We start from the raw sequence: 24,161 nt of genomic DNA, 5'->3' as shown, positions 1-24,161 counted from the left end.
TAAATTAAAAAATATATAAAAATAAAAAACAATTTTAAAGTTCTAAAATTGCATGTACATTAAGTGTAGTTTAAAAATCTGTGGGTTGTTTTCAAATGTAGTTGTTTTTTTGTTTGTCTGTCTTTTGATAAATTCCTGCTATTATTTTCTGAGATAAAAGCACAGTTGAGAAGCTCATGCAAACGGAGTTAGGTACTGGTAGCTCTGTGCTCTGTGCTTACCAACATCAAAGAACACTTCACCCTCACTCACACAAATGTTTGATCATAGTTTCAAGTCACTGCTTAAACTGATGCTGCTGCAAGAAACTGTCCTGTCAACCGTGTGCCTCCCTTACCCTGCCCCTCGTTGCACCAGGATCTGAATGGCTGAGCTGGTATTTATATTATCTATCTAATTTTATGGTTTGTGTATGTGTGTCTCCATGGATTATTTAGTTCAGCTTGATTCCTGCACTCTTTTGAACTGTCCTTCTGGTGCTGCAGGTGCACAAAGGTGGCAGAAGGTGTGATGTGGGGCAGAGGAGAAGAGGCAGGACTGTATCTTCTGGTGGTGGTGACAGTTTTATGGAAACCCTTAGATGAACTTCAGTGTCCTGACATCAGTCACAAGCCTACGTAGAGCTGGGTATGGACAAGCAGAGCCTGCTGGGGCTGCAACAGCCACAGGTTCCTGGGGAAGCTGATTTGCCTGTGGTCTTTCAGCACCTGTATCTCTAATACCCTAACCCATCTCCGTGATGCTGTGCAGGTTTGTAGGGACAGCTCAGCAGCAGCTTTCTCCAGTCATCTTTTTGTTTAAGTTTTCCTCTCTGTGCTCCTTTCTCCCTGCCCTCCTTCCCAACCTGCCAAATTGCTCAGTAGATAAAGGAAGCCTTTCACGGCTTTGGTTTTGCTTCGGTGTGAGCAGCCGGCAGTTGTTTTTCATTTTCCCCTAAATAAGCAAGTTGGTATTCTCACTAGCTCCCTTGAGGACACCCCACCGCTCTGCAAACCCACGCGTGGAGGCAGCCTGCCTGCTCTGCTGGCAGCGTGCTTGGAAAAAAAGCAATTCTCAGCGAGGGGTTTGATCCAGCTGCTGCTGCTCTCGGGATCCAATTCAGCCTCTGCCAGCTTCAGGGGGCATCAGGTTGGGCCTGAGATGCGAAGGCAGCACCTTCATCGGTTTGAACAGGCTGTGTCTGATCAAAGGGGAAGGGATGCGTGTGGCTTCAGAGCTGTTTGGGCACTTCACGTGGCTGCCAGTGTCTAAGGAACCATTTGAAACCCAGCCTGAGCTTTGAGAGGAGGTTCAGCCATCACTGAAAGCTAGGGCAATGCAGCTGCAGGGAACATATTCATCTAAATTTGAAGCTTACCAGTAAAGGTGACAGAGGAAAAATGGTTATCCCGTGTGCTGGTTCTCTAAAGACCAGTTCGCTGCAAAGTATCAGGCTGGAAAGTCTCCGAGAAGGAGAATTGCAATGGGAGCACGCCTGTGGGTTTACTGGGTTTTTATAGCTGCTCGCTGAAACTTCGTGCTCTGTACTTCTGTAGCAGCATCTCCTTAGGGCTGGCCTGGGAATACTTTTATAGGGCTCTTTAGGGAGGTATTAAATCAGTAGCTTGTTTGGGTCATATCATTTAAAGGAGTGGACTCTCTTTTTTTTTCTAATTTTTTGTCATTCCCTGCTGTAAAAACCTCTGCTCTAAAAACTCCCATTTCCATGCTCACAGCTTCTCTTCCTAATAAAAAGATTTGAACATAAAATGTTTGTAGTAGACTTGCAGGTCCTTTTCTTTCGCCTTTGGAGGGTTTTGGCTACTCTGCTACTAAAGGAAAAATAAAACCAAAATGCAAACAACCTGTTTTCCCCCCATCTCATTCAGAAAATCTGTACATCAAGGTCCCTGCTTCACCAGCAACAAGCTGCTGTGTTGCCTCAGGAAATGTGGAGCGTGTTTGTGTTGAATAGGGGATATTCAGGGCCGAAAAGGGGAGACCTTCTGCCCTGGGGTTTTGTGCCCTGCCCTGCAGAGGCTCGATCTTGCAGGTTCTCCTCCCGCACGCTGGGTATCTAAAACAAACCCGCTGCGTCCCGGGAGCCCGGTGTCTGCTTTGGGGAGGGCAGGAACTGCGCCTGCCTGCCTGAGCCGAGTGGAGGCTTCAGTTGTGGTTGCCTGACAAGAAAATGTGGTTTTCCTCTTCCTAGGGGCTGTGGTCTCGTTCTCCTGACTGTACCGAGCCGCCATGCCGTTGTAGTTACAGTGATCAAAAGGCATTTTTCTGCCCGGCTTGTTCAGCCACAGTTCCCTGTCTCTGCTGAGATCTCGCCCCGGTTCCTGGAGAGGGCAAAATTGAGCTCAAGCACGGCTGCAGAGCCCTTCTGCATGGCCTTGGTCCTTCGGGGAGCCTTGTTTCAAGGTTGGGCAAGGCAGCAAAAAATGCCAGCCCCCTCACACCTTGCTAGAGAGGGTCTTGTGGTAGGAGGGAGATGGGACTAGTGAGTGTTTTGGGGATGGTGCAGAAGCTTTCTGAGCTTTCTGGGCATGAGACTTGAGCATCTCCTGCTGTAGAGGAGCTCGGTGCAGCTGTAGGCTGGAGCCAGCCTGCAAGGCAAAGCTGGCTCTGCCTGGAGGATCGCCTTGTGCAATTCTTGCTCAGCTTCTCTTCGAGGTGCCAAAGCTTCCCAACTGGCTGCGGCAAGTATTCAGCATGCCCGGAGACTTCTGGCTTGTTTTGATGCTGTGTCTGTTTTGCAGCACTTAAAAAAAAAAAAAAAATAATGTTGTTTGGAGGAGGCGAGTCTGGGTTGGGAACCAGTTGGTGAAATAACCCCGGGCTTGCTCTGCCCTCAGCCCTCTCTGCCTCTCCCTGTGGGTTTGGGATGCTTGGCTCCCCCTAAACCCTGATGCTGTGGGATTTGCTTTCAGAGCCAGGTAAGGAAGCAGGTGTCGTCCGTCACAGAAGACAAATACAAAGCCAAAATGCCTCCTGAGCCACCGAGTATCGGGGTTATCCCACGTAGCAACAAGTATTTGAGCAGAACCGTTCCTGACTTATCTTTTGACAGGGGAAAACACCGGCAGTTGTTGCTGCCTTTGTGTCCCAGTCCCCTCCTCCACTTCCTTGGAGACCCAGCCGAAGTGAATTCAGCCCTGTTTGCGAAGAGCTCTGCTGCCAAATGCCGCCGAGGTGCTGCTGGATCTGCCTGTTTGCTTTCCCTGCTGGCAGCGTGCTGTGACACGGCCTTCTTCAGGACGAGAGTAATAACAATAATAATAAAAAAACCACCCTCAAACTGCACAAAATGCAACCTGACAAAACGTAGGAGTTGGCTGATAACTGCCTACGAGGAAAATCGTTTGGCTGCTGGCCCGTGCAAGGGGTCCTTTGTCAGGTCACAGGTTTTCAGAGCCTGAACTGTTGCATGAAAATGTTTTTCATGTCCTGCTACGCTTCTGTGCGCTCTGGTATTTTGTAGCTTTGCCCAAAATACACTGGGCTGCCTTTGCAGGACATCAGGAGGGTCCTTGCCCTGCGCAGAGGGTGTGCTATTGAAACTTTCTGTTCCTTTTTCCTCCTGCCCCTCCCCATTCTTTTCAATCCGTGCCTGCACGGGAAGTCCGAATCTGCTGCAGCGAACGGACGTGGTGCTGAGCTCCTCCCGAGTGGCTTCTGCAGAGAAAAAAAACCAACAGGATGCCCACTGTCACGTCACCCAAGCACCCTGGGACCCCCTTCTCTATGCTGAGGGCATCTCTGTCCCTTCTGGGGTCCTCGCAGCTTCGCAGCTCCCACGTGGAGCCCACGTGGAGCTCTGTGGGGTGAGGCTTCCCCTTCATGTGGGGCGAAAAGGTTGAGCAACGCAGCCCAGAAGGCTCTGATTCAGCCTGGCCCTTGCTAATTATGGTCACCCTTCTAATTTTCCCGTCCGCGGCATCTTCTCTTTAATTCTTCTTTAAAAGGGAGCTGGACCGAGCCCGCACCGGGTTTGCACGAGGATAAAATAACAGGGCTTTAATTTTCGGGGCAACAGCAGCTGCTTTTTGCAAGGTAGAAGCTTGGTTGCGTTTGGGTTTTGGGTACACACGCGTGTGCCACTGACTTTAACCATCATCACGTTTATCTTCTCGCTCTTAGCTGGTCGTAGTTCTCCCAATGTTTTATTTCGAGGCAAATCTCTGTTGAGTTTTACCTTTCTTCCTGGGAAGCGGGCATGGAAAAACTCAGTCATGTTTGGATGCGGTCAGAAGGGGGATATGCGCCACTGGCACGTGACTTCTTTTACGAAACTTTTTGTTTTTGAGCTGCAACAAATCCACAGAAGAAAGCAGAAGCTTGGCAGAGGGAAGTAAGCTGGCTGTGGGTGGAGGTTGTCAGTCTGTAGTCCTTTGTTAAAGGAAGATTATTTCCTCGATTAAACAGTGGCTTTTTATTACGTATCAGTAGCCAAGTGCTTAAATGGAGTAGCTTTTAACAAGCCTGACATGGGATGATATTTAGGGCTGGCACCTGAAAAATAAAGCTCCTTTAAGGTGCAACAGACACACACACCCCCAAAAAAAACTGTCCTGGAGATGGGATTTGCTTTAAAAGCCCGATTCATCACCTTAAAGGTACACAGCTAACGAAGTAAATGACGCTGTGCCCTAACAGTGGATGAGGAAGGTACACAGCGAACAAGTCTGGAGCTGTTTTTCTTTCCCAGAATCTCGTGGCTGGGTTGGCATCTGGGCTCCGTTCACTGATCGGTGGGAGAGGGGCAGCCACGGCGTGGGGATGGCGGAGGGCGTGTGTGTGTTGAAATTGCTGGGGTGTGATGCAGAAGTTAATATTAGCACAAGGCACGGGGAAATTAAATTGCTCCTCCGGGAGCGCGCGTTGAATCAGTGGTAGGGCTGAGAATTGAATTTAGGTCTTAATTTGTTCCTGCCTGTTTTCCCACGTTACCATCCTCCTCCTGTGTTGTTTTTTTTTTTTTTTCCTCCTGTGTTGTAACATGTGTGAGAACACCGGGTTGCTTTCCTCATGACAGCCTTTGTTGGGAAGTGTGAGCTTCACAATTAACTGGCAACAAATACGCTGGCAAGTTCCCTTTATAATTTCTGTGGGTTCACAATGAAATTAAATGCGGGCGCTTGGCAACCTCCAGGTCCGTGAGTAGGTGATCTCAGCGATTTTGCACAGGAAGATACCTCTGGGTTAGGCCTTTGCAGCTGGGGATGTGCCTTCTGTTTTGCTTCCTTCTGCCATCCTTTTATGTAGAGGTTTCCCTTCCGAGGGGGGGAATTCGCTCTTGATGCTGCGCCTTGCCTTGGGATTGTACAGGCAATACTGGGATAATTCATTCTGGGGCAGCTGCGCTCCTCAGGCAGCGATCTTATCTTGCTGCGAAAGCTGGAAAGAAAGATTGGGCTCTTGTCAGAGCTTGGATGGAGGAGATCTGAGGAGCTGCAAGGTGCGGCTGGAAATGACTCAAAGCGAAAAGCATCCACACGGAGCTGGCCCCTCCATCCAGGCCAGCCAGCTACAGCACTCCTGCTCTGTGTTTTGCCATGCTGCAGGCAGCCCCATGCTTCCCTTCCAGCTCTGTCCCTGCTCAGGACTGTAATCCTAACATTTAGGGGAGGGGAGAGGCATTGCTTGCATCTCAGCTGAAATTTTAGGTCCTAGAGAGAGCCTCGGTATTAAACTCTGTGTGTTGCACAATGCTGTGGGTGTGACAACCCCGTTCCAAATAACGTGGCTATTTCTTCTTCCATAAAACTTTTTTTTCAAAAGGAAAAAAAGACCTCATTGCATTTTGTTTATCTTTTTTTTTCTTTTCTTTTTTTCTTTTTATCCCCCTAGCATCCAGCGAGCTGCACTGGTGGTTCTGGAAAATTACTACCGAGATTTCCCCGTCTACAACCCGGCGTTGCTAACAGCCTCCAAATCCCGTGCAGCCAAGCACATGGCTGGCCTGAAAGTCTACAACGTTGATGGTAGGTGAGGTGAAATGTAGGCTCTGAGAATGGGTGGGCTGGGGAAGGGCCGGGCTGGCCAGCGCGCTTTGTTATGCTCACATTTTCACCTCCCTGCTTTGCCAAATCCCTGTCTTTTGCTGGAAGCTCTCCTAACAGCGCTGAGCTTGCTGGTTCCAGATGCCTTTACAGATGTGTTTAGCCCACAATAAGGCTTTTGTCTCTGCCAGGTGAAAAGAGCCAAGTTCTGGGTCAGGCTTAATTATCGTGTGGCTTGACAGCACTTTTCGGCACCGCTGCGGGTTTTGGGCAGCCTCTGCTTCTTGTCACCCTTGGGTCATCTCCTTGGTTGTGCTAGTACAATAAACACAACTTTTAACCCAGATCAGCTCCCCAGTCCTTCACTGCAGGGCTGCCACGGGCAGCATCCAGGAAAGTTAAGGAGGCTCGCACCAAAGCAGGAAGAAGCAACTGTGTGAGCAGCAGCTGACAGTGAAAGAAAAGCTCGTCGGGCTTGCAGCCTTAGCAGTAAATGAGCTACGCCTGGCTTGTGCTTGGCCCTGCTTCCGAGTCATCCTGATGCTGAGCAGTTCACAGGGAAATGCCAAGCCTGATAACCATCCCTGTGGAGCGTTGCTGCTCTGCAGGCCTGGTGCAAGCTCTCTGCAAGGCTGGAGGGATGTGCGTGGGAGGAGGGCTGAGCAGATCCATGCGGACACTCAAAGCAGCGAAAACTGGACTTAATTACTGGACAATCTGGAGCTCTATCAGTAAAAGCTAGCCTTGATAAGCGGGGTGTGCCCAAGCAGCACAGCCGAAGTGCAGATTCCTTTGATGCAAGAGCTGAAGTTGCACAGGGCAGCTTTTGCAGTGAAGCGTGGCTGAAGCCCTGTGACAAGATGCGGTAAGATACATCTTGTGCAGCAGCTCTGCACAGAATATGTTAGTGGGGAAAGGTTTTTAGAGCAGGAACGGACTGAAGGGACTTAGCTGGGCAGGGTGGCTCTACGTCTGGCATGTGGCGACCGAAATATGGAGGATATCTGTCACACAGAATCACGTGTCTTGGGTTTTTTTCCTTTGCCTCAACAAGGCTTCAGTGTTGTGCATTTCATTTTCAGTTTGATATCTTCAGAAGTTTCAAAGTCTATATCCTCAGTGTTTCCTTAAACCCAATGCAACACTTCTGAGTCCATAAAACGAACTCATCAAGTTCCTCACTCCTTACAGTGAGATCTCTCATTTCTGGCAGATGAAAGGTGAAGGGAAGCAGCAGAGTGGGAGAGGGTTGGGCTTTCTGTGTCTCCTCTGATGCCTGGAGTGAAGAAGCTTGCAGGTGGCAAAGAACAAGTTGAGTTGGAAAGGGGAAGCAAACTGACTTGCTCTGCATTTTTCTAAAAATGAAACCTTGCATTCCAGTTGCTCGTTCTCAGCGAGGCCCCGTGTGAGGAAAGTGAGGGCTGCCAGCTCCCAAGGTGTCTGCACGCCATTCAAACCAGGCTGCCGGACACGCTGTTCTGGTTACCAGCTTGCTTCTCTTCTCCTGCATTGCAGCATCTCTTCGAGAGGTGGCAGGGTGTCTGCTCCCGCGGCAGCTTCTGGGACATCCCAAGCCTCGAGGAAAAACTGCCAGTCCAGTAGCGTCAGCAGTTTAGGAGATGTTAGCTCACAAAATTTGTTGGAAGAGAAGAAATTATCGGCAAGCTCCAGAAATGGCTGGCTGGGCCTCTTCAGTGTCAAGCTCGTGAGCCTGCCAGGACCTGAAAGCTTGCGTTTTCCATTCTGGTGCAGTACAGGATCCCTGGGCTGTTCCTTGTGCAACCTTTTCTGCCTTTGCAGACGTGGAAATCTCAGGCTTAGAGGCATATTCTTTACAAGCATTCTCATCCACTTTGCAAAGAAGAGCGTAGTGTAGTTCTGGCTGCAGCTTAGCTTGGCATCCTGACAGTCTTTTACACCTTCTGTGTGAAGAGAGTAACGCTATTAAAGGAGCTTAATTTGTTGGCAGCTTTTGTATTTGATGTTGTAGCAGCCAGGAAGGAAAATCGTCTTGCTGTAATCTCTCTCCTACAGAGTGGGGAGGCTCACCTTCAAAACCTGAATTTCCATCACCAGGCATAGTCAATGAAGCGTATAATAATTCTGACCCAAATTTGGGAGCTGGTGTCTGCCTCGAGTTGTATCCTCCATTTCAGGGCTGTCAAACGAAGCCTAAAGTGTTTGGATTCTTAAGAAGCCATCTGTTCGGATGCTTGTCCTTCCCACTGTTGAACTTCAGGCTTCTTTCTTGGAGACTGGTTTGTGCTTTTTAGGGAAAAAATAAAAAAAAATAAAGCTGCCCTTGCATGACCATGATAATTTTAAGCGTGTCTGTGCAATTGATTGGCCTTAACCACTGCCAGGTAAGAATGGGCTCTGAGAGCAGTTGAAAAAGCAGCTCTTGATAGTTTGGAGGCAGTCTTAGGCTTCTTTTTCTCCTCTATTGGATAGAAGGGTTGCTAGACCCTTCAGGGGCATCCTTTTCTCCCTTTCTATCTTCTCTCTGCCCAAACAGCCAGAGCTGCGAGCTTCCTAGGCCTTTACTGCATTTTAGGGTCACTGGTTAAGGTCCTGCAGAGACAGCTCTGTCAATTCTTGGGGTGTAGCAGAGCCCAGCTTGCAGCTTCCCTGTTCCTGTAGCTGTGCAAGATCTGTAACAGCAACAGAAGCTCTGATGGCAGGTGATGCTCTGAGTGCCTCAAGGAGCTGTTGTGCACATAGACCCCAGCCTAACCCATTGCAGGCCAGCTGCTCAGACACGTCTGTCCTTCAGAAAAACCCTGTGCTTTGTCTAAAGGTGATCCTGCTGCTTCTGGGGCTGCAGACCACCTGTGGCAGATGCTGTGGGGTGCTGGTCTTCCCCAGCTGCCTTCTGTGCCGGTAATGCCCGCTTTTTGTCTCTTTTTTCTCCTTTTCCTCCCCTGCGGAAGGCCCAGGTAACAACGCCTCGGGGCAGTCCCGTGCCATGATCGCAGCCGCTGCCCGGCGCAGAGACTCCAGCCACAACGAGCTCTACTACGAAGAGGCCGACCACGAGCGCCGAGTTAAAAAACGTCGGGCGAGGTAAAGCTGCTCCTTCCCCAGGATTGTTTTTTGGGCGCTGCTGGACCATTTTTAGTTTTGGGTGCCTGAACCATTCGTTAGAGACCTGGTTGTGTTGGGCTGGCTGAGCCTGCTGAGAGGGAGGGAGTTTTCGATGAAGGGCTGGGGCTGGCTGTAAATCTGTCGCAGAACACAAGCATACGAAACCCAGATGCACGAGGGACAGTGACAGCTTGCAACTAGAGTTATCTGAGGAAAATGCATAAGCAGAGCTCGTGTATATTATGCCAGATAAGCTAATGCAATGTCACGGATTAGGGAACAGTCCAGTGTTTGACAAATCCGTAGTTACTTGCTGTAGGAAATCCCATTATTTCCCCCATGCTTAGGCTTGTCATCTCAGCTCGAGTAATCCAGGGACAGACTTGGTCTTGCCTCTTTGTAGGGGAAGAAAGAATATTTGGGCTTACAGGCAACAAAAAGAAGCAGTTTGGCTGCCCTTTTTAAACGAGCAAGGGAGGAAAGACATGACCAGAACTGGCTGTGTTTGATTTTGGAAATAATGTTTTCTGTCAGTCACACTTAGGCTGCAGAGTTAACGCTTCGGTGAGGTGACCGCAGATGGTTTGTGCCTCTGTTTTTTCAGGAGCTTGATGACAGTTTGTAGTTAACACACCGAATGGTTCGAGGGAAAGTTGCTCACAGGCAGGCCCCCCTGAACTGAGCTGCGTTGGGAAGGCACGTGCAGTAACTGGAAGGAGCTGGCTTGTGTTTTCTTTTGGCAGTTTGTTTATATTCTGTTGGGAAAGTGCTGGCACAGTGTGTCCCCTGTAGCCTGATTTGGTCTGACCTGTGCTCCTTAGCCGCTGTCTGTTGGGCTCTCTTCCAGCCTTGGAGTGATAGGAACTTAAATTTCCCTTCCCATGCAGTGTAGCATCCGAACTTGGGCACATCTCCCTTGCTCCATGAGTTTGGTTTGAGCAGCTGCTTAGTCAGAGGAAAGCCATCAGTCACTAGAAGGCCAGATGTTTCAAAGAAGGAAGGTCAGAGCTGCAACAACAGGACATGAGGAGATTAGAAACTAATTTCTAGTTTCCCCCAAGTCAATTTGAAATTCGTAGGGGTCAGGGCTTCTCATGGTGTTCTTCACATGTAGTCTGAATGCAATACTCTATACCTCTGCTTGTCATGAGGCAGTTTCTCCTAGCTTTAAGGTGCTTGGGTACTGGGGGCATTGTAGACAGTAATTGGTGACTTGAATGGAAATCCAGTGTGAAACAAGTGCTGTTTAGAGAAGCAAAAGAGTTTTGTTGTGTGGCTTTTCCATTCTTGTCGCTTTTCCTCATTGACTGCAGCATAGTTCCTTGCTTGTTAAATTCTTTTGGGCTACCTTGCAGACGTTTTTTTGGCATGTTTGCCTTTTTCTGGCATAGTCTTGGTGTTCGCTCACTTGTACCAAGACAGGAATGGTTTGTAGAAGATGTCTTTGGCTGCAGTTTAGCCATGAAGATGGGGATCTCATCAGCGTTCGATGGAGAGTTACGGGGCAGTCACCCAGAGGCACGAGGACTGTACCGGTTGGTGTAAATCAGAGCAGACCCCAGCTTGTGAGCACAGGGAGAGCCCTCCAGCACTCTGTGTCCTGGGTCATGCTAGTTTATGGCCAGCATCTTCCTGACTTCAAGCTGCTGCACTGTGTGCTGGAACTGCTGCTTTCCAAGATGCGCGTTCACCGCGAGGGCAGCTGTCTCTTGTTCAGTTCGTGCAACCGATGTTTATGCTGTGTTGGCAGAACCAAGTACGACACTCAGGCTTTTAAAGTCTTAATCCTGCTTTATGACCCTCGGATGGCTTGAGCGAGGAAAGGAAAGCTGCTGTCTACCTCACAGGCTGTCAGCAGAGACCATTTTACGTAACTTGTCCGATGGCAGACAGTGAGTCAGCGGTAGACATGGGAATAGGAGCTTGTAAATCCTGACTCCCAGGCTCTGCCTTAACCACAGAGCCATCCTACCTCTCCTCTTGCGACTTTTGCCGTCCTGGTTTTCTTTCTGCAGGCTTGTGGTTGCAGTAGAGGAGGCTTTCACTCATATCAAACGCCTCCAGGCAGAGGAACAGCAGAAGGCGCCGGGAGAGATGATGGACCCCCGAGAAGCAGCCCAGGCAATCTTCCCCTCCATGGCAAGAGCTCTGCAGAAGTACCTTCGCACCACCCGCCAGCAGCAGTACCACAGCATGGAGAGCATCTTGCAGCACTTGTCCTTCTGCATCACCAACAACATGACACCAAAGGTAACGAGCTCTTTTAACGCTGGCGCAGGACGGAGGGATGAAGGTACAGCGGGTCTGCGTGCGCGCACAGAGCAGGGAGTTGTTGGGGAAAGTGAGAGGAGATTTATGTGGTTGCTGTCAGTGATACAGTCAGCACGCTGGAGATTGCATCAGGTCTTAAAGAGAAGAGGGTGTTTCCTATAAAGCACCTCCTGTTTCTTCTTAGCTGAAAGTGCCTGTGAGATAATCAGCTGTTTGTTCTGATATCCCGCAGCGTCCTGCCTCCCCCTCCTGAAAACAGCCACCATCCTGCAGACAGAGGTGACAGAGCAGACCGAGTCGAGTCGTGGGGCTGCTGTTCCGCTGGTGCTAATGTGTTCCTTTTCTTGCTAGGCATTCCTGGAGCGTTACCTCAGCCCTGGCCCAACCCTCCAGTACGACAGGGATCGCTGGTTCTCCAAGCAGTGGACGCTCGTTAGCGAGGAAGCGGTCACAAGCAGCTTGCAAGACGGGATTGTTTTTGTCCTCAAGTGCTTGGACTTCAGCCTTGTTGCTAATGTGAAGAAAATCCCCTTCATCAAACTCTCAGAAGAGTTCATAGACCCTAAGTCTCATAAATTTGTCCTTCGCTTACAGTCTGAGACTTCAGTCTAAGGGATTTCGAGGGTGGGTTGTTTGGGGATTTTTTTTTTTTCAATATCGTGCTTTTGGGTTTAATTTCCCCAATGCTGACTGAAACTGGCAGATGATGGACCAGTAATATTTGACCATCTGCACTTTATTTGGAAAGGGGTGGGGGGAGCTGGGATATCTTATCTAGAAAGAAATATCTTAAGAGGCAACAGGGTGACTTGGCTCGGTTAGCTCAGCCTTGGAGACAGAACAGATTTTTTTTTTATATTTTTTTTCCCCCCCTTTCCAGGCATATTGTAAATCTCACGCTCTCTTTCTCTGCACAATTGCAACGTCTGTATTTCTGTTGGAATGCTGCCTTACACCGTGTGCGTGCTCTTGTGTCTCTGCTACCTGTAGCTATCGCTGAGAATCCGCTGCTCGCCTCTCCGCCCTAGAGATCTGCTTGTACAGGTGGTATTTGCAGTTCCTTTCCACTTAGGAAGGAGAAGGTATCAAAGACTGGGTGTGAGAGGTTTTTCTTCTGTGAGCCACATAACCTTAAGACAAACTTTTGTGTTTTTTCTTTCCTCCTATTCTCTCTGTGCACTTTTATCAGTGCTGGACCTGCGTGAGCACAGTGGGATGATTTTGCCGTCCATTTCTCAGCCTCTGTGAAGTTGCTTGTCTCGAAGTGGCTCAGCCCATCTTGCAGCTCTTCAAAACAAAATTTTTTTTAGCGATGCTTTTTAGCGAAACTGGTCTGCAGGACACAGCTCCCTTTTGCTCTCTTTCTCTCAGCTGCTCCATCCCGCCTGCTTACCCCCTCCTTTGTCGGGCCCTCCCAAGGCTCCCCGTTTCTGTCCCTTTATGCCTGCCTTTCCAAACGTGTTTCTCCAGTCACGGTCCCCTCAGGGTCTGCCTTACTGCTTCTTCCTCTCACACCTGCAGGGGCTGCGTGTTTGCACCAGGGCAGAGTAGGTAAGTAGCCGGCTCCTTCTCACACATCACAGACCCCCAGCCCCTTGGAGGGGAAGATCTACAAACACCACAGCGTGTCCTTCCTTCCTCACCCTCAGCTGTAGCTGAGCAATACCAAACTCTATCTGAATGTTGAAAACCTGTCTACCTTTCTTGGCCTTTCTCTGCCGTGGGGGTCTCTCCTCAGTGCCGGGACAGCCTGCTGTTCCTCTGCTTTTGTGCGACTCGTAGCTCTGAAAATTGCAGTTTTGTTTCGAAAGCCTTTGCCCGTCATTGCAGCTTTTGTGTGTGACTTTTGTCATCTGAGTTCTGTGGGGTTTTGAAAGTTTTCCTCTGAAAGATGAGCTTAAGCCAGCGTCTGGTTGCTGGCACAAAGCATCGCCCTTCAGCCAGGTCCCTCCTAGAGCCTCCCAGCCCTGTGGTGATGGATTCACCAGCGTGAGTGGAAACAGCTCAGCTCACCCTGCCCAGCCTTTTGCCATGCAAATATCTGTATCTAGCAGGAGCTGACCTGCCTTCCACGTAGATGTCTTAATGCAAAGGGCTCCCGTGTCGGTGAGGTACAAAACCAGTGCCTTTCACTGCGAGGGTGCATCATTTTCAAAATTGGGTGGGTGTATAGTATCTCACATACAGCTCTCCTAAAGATGTACGTATCTGGCTCTTAAGATGTGCATAAGCAGGCAGGGTGGGAGAGACTGGGAGTAGCTTGGGAGGGAGACTGCGGAGCACTTCTGCTTGTGTTCAGGCTACTGCCTGTGGCTGAATTGGCTCGTCTGCGAGCAGCCAGAACAAGAAGCACCGTGCTGGGGGCTTGGGCGTGCCGTGAAAAACGGGAGCACCTCGTTTCAGGCAATTCTCTGTAAAACTTTCCTTTCCCAGGATTTCCTCCACCGCCCCTTCTCCCTCCCCCCCCCCCCGCGAGGGGGTTGTCTGACGGTATCTGCTCAGGAAACTCGTGTCTTAATCCTTAATTGCATCGAATCCTTAAGCGCATGGAGAGCCAGACGGAAGCAGCATGTGCTCGCTCTGCTGCCTTCTCTCTCTGTCACTGCAAAGGACGCTGTCAGCAGGGGCCAGCTCTTGCATTACACGCTCTTCCCAGTGTCGGTGTGAATGCTCTGCCTGATAAAATCTGAAGGGAGGGAGCTTCACCTCTCCAACGGCCTGCTTGCTCTAGAGTTGCAGCCTGTTCAAGGGTGAGGACGTGCTACAAGGAATCTGGACTCCTGGGTATTCCCAAATTATTATTTTTTTTTAATATTTTATTTCTCTGGATTTCTGTCTGGGGGCTTGTTTCGCTTCCCCATGCAAAATCAAGGGACCACGATCGTTACCTACCTCACTGGGGTGTTGTGAGGCTAAACTCAGCTCGTCGCGAAGTGCTTTGAGATCCACGTATGGATCTGTGAAGTCTGCAGGAACTCAGGCTCTTTATAAAAATCCTGAGTGGTGAGAGCAGACTGGTTTGTTTAACTCTGTTTATAGCCAGCTAATGAGTAAGAATCGAGTCAGAGGGAACGAAGCTCTGATCCAAATCCTGCAGTCCTTACTTCGGGAGAGCTTGCCAAGAGCTGAGCATAAATAAGGCCTGTGGGGTTTGCCAGCCAAGCGCAGGCTGTTTCCCTCCCAATGCCTCTCCTGTCCTGCACCATCTCCTTGCACGTCCTTCTCCCTGCTCTGTCCCAGCCTGTATGCTTTAATCTACTGGGAATTGATTTTTAGACATCAGGACCCTGTCTGTGGTGAAGTTGATGGAGAAGAACCTTATGCTGGACATCTTCCACTGACGGCCAGCCCATTCGATAAGGTGCCGTGTTGCCTAGCCAGGAGAGGTGTTGCCCCGCTCCTCTCTTCCGTGTTGTTTTTCGTGTGACTCTTGAGTATGCTGCTTGGACAGTTAAAAGACTCAGATTTGTTACCGCCTAAATCCAAAACTGTGCTGAGATCTTCCAAAACTCAGATGCAACTAAGACTTTCCGCTGCCTCAGAGCAGATGGAAATGGCAGTGGGTTTCCACAAAGGCTGACTCTCGTGGATAAAGAGTGAAGAGTGGGGTGGGAAGTGCTGGGCCATGGTTTGGAGCTTGGGGACATCTCCTTAGGAAACACACGTTTGGGGGAGTTCTGAACAAATCCCAATGCTAAAGGAGCTTTTTCCCTTTTCCTTTGGGATGCTCCACACAAAGCCTAGGGAATCGGCTGCTCCCAAGCGTGCCAAAAGCTGGGGAGAAGCAGTTTCTAAAACTGGCCGTGCGTTAAGTACCTTGTAAAAGGCTTGTTTGAGATGTGCTTGTTCCAGCATTCGTTACTGAGGGAAGTGGAAAGATCTGTGCTATGCTAAATGTGGAAACCTACTCAGGCCAATTTCATCTTGCTTACAAAACCTTGTAAATCTACCCTTTTTTAATGGTAAATCAAAAATCCTTGCAGTCTTTCGGAAAAAATGCTGTAGTCTGGTCCCAGGCTCTGCTGTTCAGTTGTGCTTAGCTCTGCCCTGCCCTGCCATGTGGGAGGTTCCTGAGACATTTGTGCAGATGTCTGTTTTCTCATTCAGCTTGTGTGTGTATGTGGCTTGTTCCCTTATAGGTGTATGCATTATACATGTCTAAAGCCTCAAGCTAGGCTTGGTGGTTCGGTGTTTAAACTGTGTGAAGAAGGAAGCACTCTTGGGATCAAACCGTTTTTTTTTATAAAAAATAAAAAAGAAGATTAAAAAAAAAAATCCTGTTCTTCTAAAAGAAAGGGCTTTGAGCCTTGAAGTCTCCTGCAGGAATATGCATCCTTCTGCGTTCGGGCTGCCGCCTCAGATCGATGGTGACCAAAAGCTGCTGCTTCTGACTACCCTGGGGCTGGCGTGGATCTCGGTGGGTTTCTCCTGCACCGGGTCCCCCCAGCACCAGTGCTTTTAGCTGCCTGTCTGCTTCCCTCCGAGAGGCTGTGGGTTTGCCCTCGTGCCGCCTCGCAGCCCCGCTGTGGCTGTGCTCTGCCAGAGGGGCAATCCTTCCCCACGGCTGCTTCCGTGGGCACCTTGCACCAGCGCCGAAGGGGCTTGGGAGCATCCCCTGCCTGCACACAGGGATGCTGGGGCTCAGCGCCCGCAGGGACCCGCCTGTGAAGGGATCTTACACTCTTCTGTGCCTGTTTCTTTGATTCAGCATTATCGTGTCTTGGGGAGGAGGGGAGTGAACCGACTCTCGTCCCGCGCCCTTTTTGGATCACTGTGTAATACTCTTTTTTCTACACAAACTGTGTATAGTAAGATGGGTTTTGCCAAGGTTTTCTAATCAATAGACACTAACCAGCATTTCTTTTTTTTTTTTTTTTTTTAATTTTATTTTTCCTCCTCTTTGCACATGTGACTTTAACCGCGTTGGTACATGGTCTTTCTGTTCTTTTCTAATCGTGAACTTAAGCAAATTCCTGGTGTCTGTGACATTAATGCACTGTGGGTCTAGCCTAGTAAGTCGTTCTGTTCCAAGCTGGGTTCTCTTAAGTTATAGCTGGATGGGTTTTTGTTGTTTTTAAACTGAAACATAAAACTGTTTTACACTTTGCATATTTTGTACAGTAAAATTCTGGAAATAAACTGAAACCAGATTTGATTGTCCCACTCCTTCCTCTCATCCTTTCAGACCAAAAGAAGAAAAAAGAAAAAAGAAAAAAAAAAAGAGGTGGTAGTTCTGGCCTCCAAGCATTCCTTAGCTGCGCCCGGGAGGGGCCCTGCAAACATGTGGTTTTACCTTTTTGAGGCTGTCTTTTGTCACCCTCCTCTGAGACCCTTCTGATCTGCCCTGCCGCACTAAAATGCAAGCTCATTTATCACTCTCGAAATGGGACCGGTAGGTGACTGCTTTGAACACCTGAAATCTCAAATGATGGAGAGTAAATACAGCTGGTGAGGGTGTGTGTGGTGGTGGGGGAATGGGGCTGGAACAGGTTTTTCTGCCTGCTCTATTCTTTGCTGGTTTGCACACAAATTACCAAGTGTGGGATTCGTGCCTGAACTCCTTGTTTGGGCCCGGTGGGGTGGAGGAGTGGCGGGGCAAAGCCAGCAGCGCTCCTTGTTTCGGTGGATGTCAGCCTGTGCTCTGCTAAAAAAGACTGTCGGACTTCTCACCCCAAAAGCACACATGGATGTGGCTGTCCCCACCTCCAGTTTCCATACCCCAAGTGCCAAGAGCTCGGAAAGACTGTGCCCGAGGAAGCTTCGCATGGTGGCCGCCTTCCCTTGGAGGTCTTTGGTACCTGGCTTCCCAGGACAGCACATTTCCATGGGGGTAGTGCCTGGTCTCTTTGCTGTGCCCCACAAAGCAGGTCTTCTCCATGCCATGGAAAAATCCACAGGATGCTGCAGAGTGGTGAAAAACAGCCCAGCGGTTGTTGAGATAAGCAATATGGGTATAAACACTGGTGGAGAGAAACATCCAAATGGGTAATTCTCTGCTCGGAGGGGAGGTGAGTGTGTTTGGGCTACACGGCGGCAAACCAAAGCCTGGGAGGAAGCAGGAAGGGTGGGATGGGGGTGTGCTCAGTCCTGCCTCCTGCCCTCCTGTGATCTCTTCACTTTTGATCCCTGTCCCTTTATCCTGGCAGTGCCCAGCACCGGTGTCCTGGCCTGGCCCTCCTGCAGGGCAGCTCCCCGAAATGGGCAGAGAAAGGGGGGAATAACGCCGCTATCGCCCTTGGGTGCCCGTGGTGGGTAGCCTTGAAAATTTTGTCTTGAGTTTGTCTTTGAGTTCAGCGGGCTCCGTTTAATTTGCGGCTCAGCGCTGATACCAAACCAGCAGCCGGTTGCTGCTGTTGGTTGTGCTTTCTCTCCTACCCTGGCCTGTGGAAGCTGAGGGAAGGAACAGGCTTTGCTAGAGGGACCAGTTCCCTTGGCTTTCACCCAGAGCTTGGGAATCTGAATCATAAGGGGTTGTGGTGTGCAGCTCAGCAGAAATTAGAGCTGAGGGAGCTGTTTCGGTTTGGCCAAATCTCTCGCGGGAGTTGCAAGGGTCTCTGAGGTGTGAGGGAGTCTCGGGTGCAATAGGAGGGCAACTATTCATCCACCCAAACCTCTGACAAGATGGGGAAGGAGGCAACGACTAGTAAGCAATGCTTGAAGGAATGGGGTGTGTTGAACGTGAGGTAAGCACCTTGCCCCTGAGGGAGATGCCAGACCGGGGTCACTTGGGAAGGAGAAGCCTCCTCTGCAGCCCTCTTTCTAGAGCAGAAGGCTTTGTCTACCTGAGGCAGCACGGCAACAACTACTGGGGTAAAGTCTTTGATCCCGAGCAGGGCTGGTAGCCAAAGCGTGGCCTAGTACGTAAAAAGGCCTACTGACCACGGTAGGTGATGGGCCTCACCGTTATGGATGTTAAAGGAACATCAGCTTTGGAGAATTTGGTGGAAAAGGACAGGGCAAAGGGGCTGCGTGCAGTCTGGGTATAACAAATGGGTTAAGAAAGGGTTTTGTCACTTATCTGGCTCCAGAGTCTTGCGTGAGGCACTAGCAATGCCTCGACATGCAATAGCATTAGCTAAGTAAATAGTTGGATGAAACATCTAGCTGCGGAGGTGAGCAGGACTCCAAACCTCAAAACAGCTTCTACCAGTGCTGTGCATCGGTGCTGCAGTCCCAGACCCAGCTCTGAACTCCTAGGAGATGAAGGGAGGGATTAAACATGAAGGCCACCAGGGCAAGAGAGTGCAGCAAGCCAGGGGCACCGGGGTGGTGGGAGGGGAAGGGGATCTCTGAGCAGGATGCCGTGTGTCACAACAGCGGGCAGGAGGGGCAGGCATGCTGGGAGTTGGCCAAGCTGAAGGCTTTGATTTATCTTTCAACACCGCTCCTGCGTTTGTGTTGGACCGGGAAGGTGATGGGCTAAGGTCGCAGCCCTTTCCGGTGCTGACAATTAATCCATGGGGGCAGAGGTGTCCGATCCCTTTTCATGTGAGCATCCGTGCGCTGCCGAGCCAGTCGGTGCTGAGAGGAGAGGGAGCAACGAACACAACGTGTTCACAGATGGAGGTAGGGATAGTTCGGTGTGGTGATTGCATACGCATAAATCATTATCAGCCAGGTTACTCTGGCTGCTTTGAAATGCTCCAACAAGTTTTGCAGCCCTGCTGTCAGCTTGCGTGTTGTTAGTAAAATGGAGAGTACCTCCAGCAGAAAGAAAGCTGTTTCCCAGTTTCTTCCCCATCTCCCTGTGCCCATCCAAAACACACTTGGAGAAGGTTTCTTTTTTCACACCGGTGTTTATATGGTGGTCTGGGGTCAAGTTGGAGCCCACTCCAAGACTGCCATCCACCTCCAAAACATAGAGCTGATCTTCCTTCCCCCTCAAAATCTGGAGAGTTGAACAGGGTGAAGAAGATCACTTCTCTGTATGGCTTGGTTTGCTCTGGTCCCAGCTCAAATAGCCCGGGGAAGCCGTGCTGCCACCTGCCTGCCTCCCTGAGCCCGTGAGTCCTGCCCGCAGGAGGAGCAGAATGGCTCTTAGCTGGTGGGGCCATGGCCAAGACAAAGTGAACAATCATTTCTGGGCTCTGTGTGGGCAGCACTCTGTATGCTTTAGCACAGCAAGAAGGGAGACAACTTGTTTAAGTGCATTTAGGATACCTTAGTGTGGCCACCTTGTCTGTGGAGCAAAATATGGAGGAAGGAGCAAAGCCTCAAGAGAGACAATGAGACAAGGAGGAGGCAGTGCGAAGTTGGTAGAGGAGACCTTGGAGAACAGGGTGTGTTTCTTCCCTCCAGCATCCTTAGGAACATGAAGGTATGATTTTAAAAACAGAGACACCATAGATTGCTCTAGGCATAAAGCTGCTCTGTAAACTGCAACATTTTATGTCTGATTTTCCAAAGGTGAAAATCATGCTTGGACTTCTACAGTCTTGGTTTTCTTTCTTTCTCTCTTTTTTTTTTCTTTCTTTTTAATACTCGAAAACGTAACATGAATAGTAGCTCCATACAAGCGGAGGGAAGGGAGTTCTTGACAAAACGCATTTGATTCAGCCTCTGTGGAAGTGTTAAGAGACACTCAGAATTTCTTAGCTCTTTGGACCTCCCCTCAGCACAAGTCAGATGCTCTGGGCATGCTTTAAAAGAGGGAACAAGAAGGCGCTGATTATATCTGCGCCACAGATGTGAAACAGATCTGTGAATCTTTTAGCTTCTATTTTGTAAAAGCTCATTCTTGAGTTCTCATAATACCAGATCCTACGCTTGATTATAATTTTGCTTTGTAAGTGTTTGGGAGAAACTGGTTTAGTAATTCAGTAACTAGACTGTGGGAAGCTTTGCAAATTCCTTCAGTGATTTCATTTTGTGGGGACTAAAACGTTCTTCAAACTTGTAGTTACTTTTGTCACTCAGCAACCTCTTTTCCTTCATCACTAGCAGGAGTGGAGCTTTGACACATTGGATTGAATTTTAGAGCAAAATCCAACACCAGGCCAATATCTCTGGTCAAGCATCATTCCATCTTTACCTATGTGACTGATGGAGGGACTTGATTCAGGTAAATTCTCCTCTGAGCACAAGTAGAGGAGGTTGCCTATAGCCATTCGAGTCATTTGCCACCCACAGCCGACAAAGGGCACAGTCAGGACAGCTGCCGGTCTTCTTGGGCAGGTAGTTGTCTTTCCAGCTGCTGCTGAAGTATGTGATAATCCCTCGAGCAAAGTCTGATTTGTTTAACCCTCAAGGTTTATTTCTTGTGCACAAAGCTTTGCTACTCTTCTGGAGCTCAGCTGGAGTAGCAGAGTATTTTTTTTTAACTGTTTTATTATTTTTTAAGAGTTTTGCACTTTTTAGATCTGGCAGGGAACATTTTCCTGGATGAGAACTGGGCCAGGAGGGCGCGATGTCAGTGGTACCAAGGGTAGGGAATTGGATCATGGGCAGAGGAAGCTGCAGCACAGTGGGTGCCACACAAGTCTTGGGTCTCAGTACTCAGTTTTACTCGTGCAGCCTCATAACTGGGGTTAATTGCACATCTTGCTGAGCTCGGTCACTTCCAGTGTCTAGCAGGTGTCATTGTCCTGCACACTGCAGATATTTGCCCGAGGTGTAGAAGTGGCTAGGCATTTCACCAGGATGCAGCTTGCTTTGCCCCTGAGGGCCTAGGTGCTTTGCCACCCCCATATCCAGGCATCATTGTCTGACTGGCTGCGTGAGGTTTCCTCAAAGCCAAAGCTTTGCTGGAGCAGAGAGAGATCCAGATGTAAACCTACCCCATTTTCACAGGACTGCAAGACTTTGGCAGCCAGGAAGTGCTACGTTTCTGTCTAATTAATTGTATCCCTGGGAATACAAAGGCAGTGTTTTTTGTTTGGCCACGGTAATGAATCCCCAAATCATTTCTTAGATAGGGTGTGTGGACAGACACAGAGAAGCAGCTGGTACCCACCTGTTCAGGGATGGGAAACAGCCAAGAGGTCTGGTTTGACAGCATTGGAGACTCACCACCCCTGTTCTCAGAAACACCAGCAAAACTGCTGGCCTCTAGAATACGAAGGAGCCTGTGACTTCCAGTGTGCCTCCCTTGTCCTCTCCTTCTGGAGTTGTTTCCCAAGGGGCTGACACTGGCTCAGAGCAAGTTCTGGTTCGCGGAGCCTCTCCAACATGTCCTCATGTCTGTTTCAAAGCAAGAAGCTTTCTCCTCTGTGCTTCTGCACCACAGATCTGGTCTGTGTTTCTTGTCAGGCTGCCCTCTCCCTTGATTGTTAATAGCTCAGACCTTGTTTAGCAGAGGAGTGACAACGAAAGGACAAGAACTGAGCAGCTGAGGAGTGGAGGGACATGTTGAAGCTGTTCGATGCTCACAGTTGTGTCACTGCAGCCAGCAGTGCGGGGACACCTTCCACTTCACCAGGTTGCTCCAAGCCCCATCAGCCTGGCCTTGAACACCTCCAGGGATGGGGCATCCGCAGCTTCTCTGGGCAGCCTGTGCCAGTGTCTCACCAGCCCCGTTGTGAAGATTTTCCTCATTATAACTAATTTAAATCTACCCTTTTTTACTTTAAAGCCATTATTCCTTGATGGTTCATGTGTGGTGATGGTTCCTGGTCCACTAGTACAGCCCACCCAGCACCCTCCCATGTCTGAGGGGGCAGCATACGAATTCATGTTCTTGCCATGTGTTTCTTGGGAAGGGTCCTCACCATCATGGGGGCTGGTAAGGCAAGGGTTTGGGTACTTGGAAGTGACTGATCAGCCTGAAGCAGTCTCAGTTGGATGAGGTTGTATTTCATTATATGTATTACGATCCAGTTAGCATAAATATCTAATTAAAGCTAAAGAACTTTTTTTAATTTTTTTTTTTATAAGAACAATTAAGAACTGTTTGTTAAGACAGGGAAAGATTTAACAGAGTTGCCTGCAGAAATGCTCAGTGCTGCCCACGTGCACAAACACACTTTTTTTTTAAATAAAGAAGTTTTTTTTTGTTGTTTGCTTGTTTGTTTTTTCTGGTTCCTCATCCAAATGTACTGGCCTTTGCTACTGACATGCTGTGGCTGTATGTACTTTTGTCAGAACAGCCCAGGAGTACCTATGCCCAGGGACCTCCCCACTCCCGAGTTTGCCATGTGTTCAACAGCAAAGGAGCCTTTTCCCTGGGACCAGGAGGGAGGGACTCTCATTTCACGTGAGTGATCTTGCACTTCCTAAGGAGCAAGTCAGCCTGGTCCCCAGCTGTGTGCAAAAATGCACCATTGCCCACCAGTACCTCCCAGTGCTCTGGGTGTAGCCATCACACGATGGAGGAGTCTGCTGGTGCCAGTGTGCTGGCAAGCAAGCTGTTTTCACTGGTCATATATTGGGAAACTGAAATATTTTAGGGGTTTTGTGCAGAGCTGCCCCCACCTCATCAGACATAACCCACAACACCTCGGTAGCTTACCTGTCCCTGCGAGGAAGATACTCAAATTCAAGTTGCCATTTCCTTTGTGGGGGCCTTGCCTTGTTCATTGGTTCAGTCACTGCGAATGTGGGTGCTAGGGGCAAAGGGGAGAGACTTTGCTGCCTGCTGCTCCTTCAGTGCTGTAATCCTCCCCCTTCTGCAACACCTTTTAACTTTTTATGGGTTTATCCCAAAAGAATGGAGTTAAGAGGACTGGGCACTTCTGGCTTTGTAAGTAGAAGATGAAGATAAAATTATCCTCTTTGTGGACAAAAAGAACTAGAAGAAACTGTACCTGGATGAAGAGAAGAGAGGAAGGGGGGGATCCTGAAGAGTGGCAGCCATATGAGTGGCAGCCCTTTCTCTCGTAACTCAAGGGAAATTTTCCATAAATCACCAACACCAGCCTATCAGCTGTAGTATGAGCTCAGACTTTCTAGCAGCTGTATATGCCTAAGTACAATTAAATTATTTTTTTCCCCAAAGCTCTGTTGCTTGATGCACTGAAACATGTGTGTGCCTGCGAAACACCTGTGCACCTGAACACATCTGCAGTGCTATTTGCAGGGTCTGTCTCTTCAAAGTTATGCCCTCTGAGTATCTGATATGCACAGGGCGTATCAGACTAGAAGGGCATCCTGTGTGGTAGGAGAGGTATTATATGGAAAGTACACAGGCATTTGGGATGTCCAGGGACCGTGCCAGTTGGGAAAGGCAATAGAGTGATTCTTCATTTAATCTTCATGTTTATAGGCAGTGATGGGACTTTGCAATGGCTGACCTGGAGCTGCAGGGCCTTTGTAGGCTGCTAAAGAAGTTACCGTGTGCAGGATGAAATCTTGCACACTTTACTCCTGAGAATAGCCCCAGGGTAAAGATAAGCATGAACTCTTCTCAGGGGAGCAACATAAGCAGCATTTGTCCCTTAATCACAGACCAAGACTACTAAACTGCCAGTTTAGCCTGTTCTTGTTTCCTACCTATGTGCATAAACGAGTCCATGAGTCTGGCTTGCTCCCCCTCTCTCTAAGTTGGGGTCCTCCAGCAAGCCCCTGGTTGAAATGGTTTAAAGGGAAGAGCAGAAGGCTGGTACATGGAGGAGGGGACCTCCACACTGAGAGCAAGCTGATTTTCAAGCCTTCCAAAAGACTCCATCCACCAGGTCCTCTGGGATGGGCCCGAATTGTTCTCAATGCCAGTGTGAACACCCCCATGGTTTCCCCAGACACACTTGGTTTGAGGCTTCCAGGCAGTGTTTATGCATCATAAAGAATCAAGAAAGGGCAAACATATAATAGCTGACCTGGGGCTTTGCTGTCCTGTCTATTATCTAACAGATTGTGCCTCAGAAGTGCTGTTTGACTGTTTGATCTTCA

The 24,161-nt window shown here is 49.3% G+C and overlaps 1 protein-coding gene across 1 annotated transcript in view; it reads left to right on the top strand.

Moving 5' to 3' along the window:
- VANGL1 (VANGL planar cell polarity protein 1) overlaps positions 1-16,190 on the top strand; it is a 36,046-nt gene extending 19,856 nt beyond the window's left edge. The window contains exons 5-10 of the mRNA XM_032207954.1: positions 5,833-5,966; positions 8,915-9,047; positions 11,084-11,318; positions 11,691-11,963; positions 12,861-12,890; positions 14,616-16,190. Coding sequence (XP_032063845.1) covers positions 5,833-5,966; positions 8,915-9,047; positions 11,084-11,318; positions 11,691-11,951 — 763 coding nt within the window. The 3' untranslated portion in view covers positions 11,952-11,963; positions 12,861-12,890; positions 14,616-16,190. The remainder of the gene's footprint in view (positions 1-5,832; positions 5,967-8,914; positions 9,048-11,083; positions 11,319-11,690; positions 11,964-12,860; positions 12,891-14,615) is intronic.
- Positions 16,191-24,161: the final 7,971 nt, after the last annotated feature.

Source organism: Aythya fuligula, chromosome 1, assembly GCF_009819795.1.
Source record: "Aythya fuligula isolate bAytFul2 chromosome 1, bAytFul2.pri, whole genome shotgun sequence".
Taxonomy (NCBI): domain Eukaryota; kingdom Metazoa; phylum Chordata; class Aves; order Anseriformes; family Anatidae; genus Aythya; species Aythya fuligula.
This window is presented reverse-complemented; position numbering and strand designations above follow the sequence as displayed.